Below are 6,000 nucleotides of genomic sequence, written 5' to 3' on the forward strand. Positions count from 1 at the left end.
GGAGTCATACGTGTGTTGACTTTTTCTTTAATCTGAAATGTACTTAAGGAGAGACAGCAGTAGCAGAAAATTCTTTCATCTTCTTACAGTGGCATTCGAGTTACTAAAGAGAGCTGTACTTTTGTTCTTAGAAAAAGGAAAACTGTTTAGGCAGATTCTGACCAACAGTTTGATTAATTCAGTGTGTGACATTTGTGTGGTCATATTGAAGGGCCTTTAAAGGACACTTGAGATTGTCAGATTAGTGAGAAGAGGCCTCTAAACTATAAAAGGTCTTACCTGTGACTCTTGCTCTTATTTTCTAAAACTAAAGCCAAAGGAAATAGATGCTTAGCCTGTTGTGTTCTTTTAAAGGACACTAATTTAATGAAGCATAGAAAGTCCTTGAGCTCCCCCTGCTGGTTCGGTTTTTCTGAAGTCTGCAGTGTTAGCTAGACCTGGAGCATGCGGTCTCAGCAGTCTGTCACTGGCTGTCATTGTCCACATCTGCAGTTTTAACAAAGGGGAATGGGGTCAGATGGGAGTTGAAATGTAATTTCTCTTTAATTAATAAGCTTGTGAGGTAGTAAGAAAATATCCAACACTTTAACAGTATTTATTTCAGTATATATTACCCAGTTTCATTCGGATATCTAAACAAAAAAGCTATATTATTGGGGAAATAATTCAGGGGTTTTATGTTAATATAATAATTGATATTTTAAAGTTTCCACAAAATATTATATAGACTTAACATAGTTTCTTTCTTTTAATAGTATGATACAGACTTTTATGTTCTTGATAAATATCCATTGGCTGTAAGACCTTTCTATACCATGCCTGACCCAAGAAATCCTGTGAGTAACTTGACTTCAAATCACCTATTTGTGGGGAAGAAAGAACTTTCTATAAACCACATTTGGATGCTATAGCAAATTAGTCCTGAGAACCTAAATTAAAATCCTGTTTCTAGGTCATTTTTCCTAAAGATTTATTGGGGCCATAAATGCTAAATATAGTACTTGATACTCAGAGTTGAGCAAGAATCTCAGTGTTGGCTTTGAACTGGGAATTCACCTTTCTAATTTCTATACAAAGGTGGTAAATTGTGCTTTAATAGATTTGAAGAAAATCAAAGCTTACTTTACATTTTAGGAATTAGTAAGCCAGGAAGTGGTGGCGCACGTCTTTAAATCCCAGCACTTGGGAGGCAGAGGCAGGTGAATCTCTGTGAGTTCAAGGCCAGCCTGGTATACAGAGCAAAAGAGCAAGTTCCAGGACAGCCAGGACTGTTTCACAGAGAAACAATGTCTAGAGGGGGAAGAAAAGGAGTTAGTAATCCAGATGTGTTACAGCTTTTTATTTTGCAGTGGTTCAAGCCTTTAGTATGCATGAACCATCTGAGGAGCTTGTGGTTGGGTTTGTTTTGTTTTTTTTTTTTTCCTTTTTTTCTAATACAAGGTCTTACTGTGTATCTCTGATTGACCTGGAACTTGCAATGTAGACTAAGCCAGCCTGGAACTCAGGTGTCTGCCTGCCTCGGCTTCCCAGGTGTACGCCACCAGCACCAGACTGGAGGGCTTTTGAAACACATGCAGAGTCCTAGCCTTCGGGTTCCAAATCTCTGATCTGGAGCAGGTTCAGAGGTCAGCATTTATAACAAGTTTAGGCAATGCTGAAGTGATCTGGAAATTAGAGCCATTGTTTATGTGAAAGTTAAAACTGTTAATATCAAATGCCTGATAGGCCACAAGTCAGGCATAGCTTGACTCAGTTTTAGTTAACTTTCCTTCAAAGTTTTCCTAAATAGACTACTTACTTATTGATAATTGGCATTCAAAACTGACCAAAATTCATATTATATTTTAAAACGTTTTAGGCAATAAAGTAAAATAAGAAGCAGCACTGCTGCTTTAGATGTGGTTGGTATTCTGGTTATTAGGAGGTATGGTAGAAAGAGAATGGACATCTGAACAGAGAACAAACTTGCCCTTAGCAGTTCTGCTGTAGAAAGGAATTGGTGTGGAAGGGTAATCATTAACCAGGGAATGACAGCATAGCATAGATTTTTCTCCCCACATGTTTATTGTGGGAAAAGTGTGATAACACAGTACTTCTTCTGCAGAAACACTCCAACTCTTATGATATGTTCATGAGAGGAGAAGAAATATTGTCTGGAGCACAAAGAATACATGATCCTCAGTTGCTAACAGAGAGAGCTTTGCACCATGGAATTGGTAAGTAATGTAAAATATTTAGAACAGTGTATATTTTGAAAGTAACAGATTGTAAACATCCTAAAGTTGTCTCATAAATCTTTTCCACAAATCTTCATTGTAGTAATATTTTTTTATAATGTGATAAATTATGTTTTCTTTTTATAGATTTGGAAAAAATCAAAGCTTACATTGATTCCTTCCGATTTGGAGCCCCTCCTCATGCTGGTGGAGGCATTGGTAATACTGCTGTTGCTTATCAATAATTCTGTAAATGCTAGTGAAAAACAAAGTTAAAGGCTATAGAAGAGGGCTAGAATGATGACTCTGTGGGTAAGAGAACTTGCTGCTCTTGCAGAGGACCTGAGTTCAATTCCCATCACCCATATAGCAGCTCACAGCCATCTAAAACTCCAGTTTCAGGGGACCAGATACCTTCTTCTGGCCTCATCAGGCTCCCGCACACATAGGAGGGCACATAAACTCACGCATGCTCACACACACATATATGCAAATAAAGACAAGTAATTTGTAAAGATCGTAGGACAGTAACATTCCCAGTGATTAGAACAAATTAACATTTTCATGTCAAAGAAGAAAGTTAAACCCTTACCTAACTCCAGATAAAAAGAATAACCCAAAATGGATCACAGACCTAAATGAAAAGCCTAACACTATAAAACTTGTAGAAGAAAACTGAGCATAAACATCAGGACACCGGATTTGGCCATGCTTTCTTAGATATCGTGACTATGGCACACACACAGCAAGGTGTGTCCCATTTAACTTAGGGAAAATTTTGTGTACAAGGCTAGGTTTGACCCCCAGCACTTATAACGGAGAAAAGGCAATGATAGTATATAACTCAGTGCTTGCCTTGTCTGCACAGTCCCTGGATTTGATCCCCAGCACCAACTTGGGAGCAAGGGGCAACTGGGGAAAGAAAGTAAAAGGGGGCCAGAGAGAGAGCTAAGGTTACAGTCAGCTGGAGTTGAGTTCCCAGCACCCACATCAGGGGCCTCACAGGCACCTGAAGACATGTGCATACACACAGACATGTAATTATATAAATTTCTAAAGTTATAAAAAAAAAGTAAAAAGGCAGCCCAAGTGATGGGAACAAATATTTACAGGTCGTATATTTGATAAGAGGTGAATATCCAGAATAAATAAAACTCAAATTCAAAATGGGCAAAGGACCCAACAGAAATTTCTTCAAAAGAAGATGCAGATGGTTGGTGAGCACGTGAGCAGATACTTAGCAGCACCGGTCATTGGTGAGGTACACCTTCAAGCTAGGATGGCTGCCACCTTAACATATAATAATTATCACTAGAAAGAATGTGGAGGGTCAGTGTGCCCACTGTGGAAAACAGGATTATAGTTCCTCAAACATAGAGATTCATTTACCATAGGATCCAACAGTCCACTTCTATGTATATACACTAAAGAAAGAATTACTATATGATTTATGATTCCAATTTTGGTGTGTGCCCAAAAGAATTGGAAATGACACAACAAAGAAATATTTGTGCATACATAATCTTCATAGTAGCTGAGACATGACTGTAGCCAGGTGTCCATCATGGGTAAATGAGCCAGCAGAATGTGGTACTGGTTAAGGATCCCCCTGTCTGACATGATCAGGACCAGAGGTATTTCAGATTTGTATTTTCTTGGGTTTTGGAATAATTTCATAGACTTTACCATTGAGATCCTTGAGTGCTGCTTGATGCTCCCAAAATTTCAGATTTTAGAACATTTGGATTTCTGGAATAAGATGTTTAACCCATATAGCCAGTCGGTGTTAAAAAGAAATTTTGCAGGGCATGGCAGCAAATACCTTTAATCCCAGCACTCGGGAGGCAGAGGCAGGCAGATCTCTGTGAGTTCAAGGCCAGCCTGGTCTACAGCCTGGAGTTCCAGAACAGCCAAGGCTATTACACAGTGAAACAAAGAAAGAAGGAAGGAAAGAAAGATATTTTGATATGTGCTATACCATAGATGAACTGTGGAGATTATGAATAAATAAGCCAATTGCAGAAGGGCAATTCTGTGTGATTTCTACTTTGCTGGTATTTTAAAGTGGAGAAAAGGAATATTTAATAGTATATTTAAATAGAATGTTTAAAAGTACAGAGTTACTGGGTTTTTATAGATATTTTATAAAGTGAAATGTATGTTCGACCAAAACGCTATTAGAACTGGTAATTGAGAGGTTTTCAAAAAAGAGATTAACTGTCATTTTCTTGTTCACAGGGTTGGAAAGGGTGACGATGCTGTTTTTAGGATTGCATAATGTACGTCAGACATCGATGTTCCCTCGTGACCCCAAACGACTCACACCTTAAAGCCACACTTTTTATTCTCTCCAATAATCTGCTATTCATCAGGTTGTACCTGAGGTACTTTAGATGTGCAGGAGAATAACTGTCTTATACTAAGGTGCCTCGATTATTTTTTAAGTAGTTCAGTACGGATTAATTTAAGAAAAAACATTTTAAACTTTAGACATGTCTCAATAGGAAATGCTTGAACATTTTAATAAGACGTTTCTATGTTTAAAAACTATAGGAAATGTTGAGAATTTAAGCAGTTTAAGATGGTATAATTTTTTTTTCTTTTCTCTATTATGGTGGCCACAGTACTAATATCCTAAATTTTTGGTATTTGAGTTTTTAACTCTTGACACTACGAAAAAAGAATTGAAGAAATAACCCAAGATTTTAATATATATAAAATCGATATGTCATGGAAAATTAAAATATGAGTTCTTAAAAGTTACTGCAGAAATCATGTGAAGCAAGTAAGAACATTGGCTAGAAACAATAACACCTAAACATTGTTAAATTCTGAGGTTGAAATTCAATAAAAACTTAAAGCTAATGATAGTTTTGTGTGACTTCATAAAAATCTGATTTTATGAGTGGTTGTTAGCATATATACATTGGGAAAATGAAAATGAAACTGGCCTTATGCAAATATTAGACATGAAAAGTGATACGGAGCCAAGGGTACATGACAGCATGTGTCTGGAATCCCAGCATTAGGAATGTGGGAATGGGAGGGTCAGCAGTTCAAGATCATCCTCTGCTCCTTGAGTCTGTCTGTCTCCAAAGAAAAGAAAGTCGTGGGAGAGTAACAGAAACATGCAGACATGTAAATATCTTAGTGTATATTGGTTGCCTTGAGAGAGAATGCACCAGAATGAACTGATCTGTCATGGTCACTACACACTGGGCACAGCTCCAGTGTCCTGTCGGCCAAGCAGGAGTTGATGCTGTGCTCACCTGGAAAGGGGTAGCAGTGTGCCTTAGCCTAAGACACAACACATGTTCCAGTTACATTTTCTCTCCTGCCTGTAAAGCTTGTTCTAGAGACAACCAGGGCTCATAAAACTTGTTGGAACCCTGAGTTCCAACTGAGTCCCACTTTACCACAAAGCAAAAACAATACCTTGGGGTCTACAGATAGAAGCTGACTTTTAGCTAAACTCCTGTATGTGCTTTCTCAAGCTTGACCGTAGGTGAATCCAAAGCTTCAAGCCCTCCAAGCCAGCATGCCCTTTATCCCTTCATCTCCACCTCTTTGGGGATTTCTGCTGAGAGATCCTATAGAGGGAGGACAGAGAATCTATGTATGTATGTGCATGTAAATAGCTATGGATGTAGATGACATCATAATTGAAACGTAAGTTAGAACACTCCTGCTTTATTAAAAGAGTGATGATAGGACTTTCTGAAGGCTTGGTCAGAGTACCAAGATGCTACTGTTCATTGAGAGGGCGCCAGATGCCTTTGCAAGC

At 38.2% G+C, this 6,000-nt stretch overlaps 1 protein-coding gene across 1 annotated transcript in view; it reads left to right on the forward strand.

Annotated features, from left to right (window-relative positions):
• Dars1 (aspartyl-tRNA synthetase 1) overlaps positions 1 to 5,086 on the forward strand; it is a 52,654-nt gene extending 47,568 nt beyond the window's left edge. Inside the window, exons 13-16 of the mRNA XM_028874958.2 lie at positions 756 to 836; positions 2,105 to 2,216; positions 2,364 to 2,435; positions 4,455 to 5,086. Coding sequence (XP_028730791.1) covers positions 756 to 836; positions 2,105 to 2,216; positions 2,364 to 2,435; positions 4,455 to 4,546 — 357 coding nt within the window. The 3' untranslated portion in view covers positions 4,547 to 5,086. The remainder of the gene's footprint in view (positions 1 to 755; positions 837 to 2,104; positions 2,217 to 2,363; positions 2,436 to 4,454) is intronic.
• The last annotated feature ends 914 nt before the right edge of the window (positions 5,087 to 6,000 follow it).

The sequence above is a fragment of the Peromyscus leucopus genome, chromosome 15, assembly GCF_004664715.2.
Source record: "Peromyscus leucopus breed LL Stock chromosome 15, UCI_PerLeu_2.1, whole genome shotgun sequence".
Taxonomy (NCBI): domain Eukaryota; kingdom Metazoa; phylum Chordata; class Mammalia; order Rodentia; family Cricetidae; genus Peromyscus; species Peromyscus leucopus.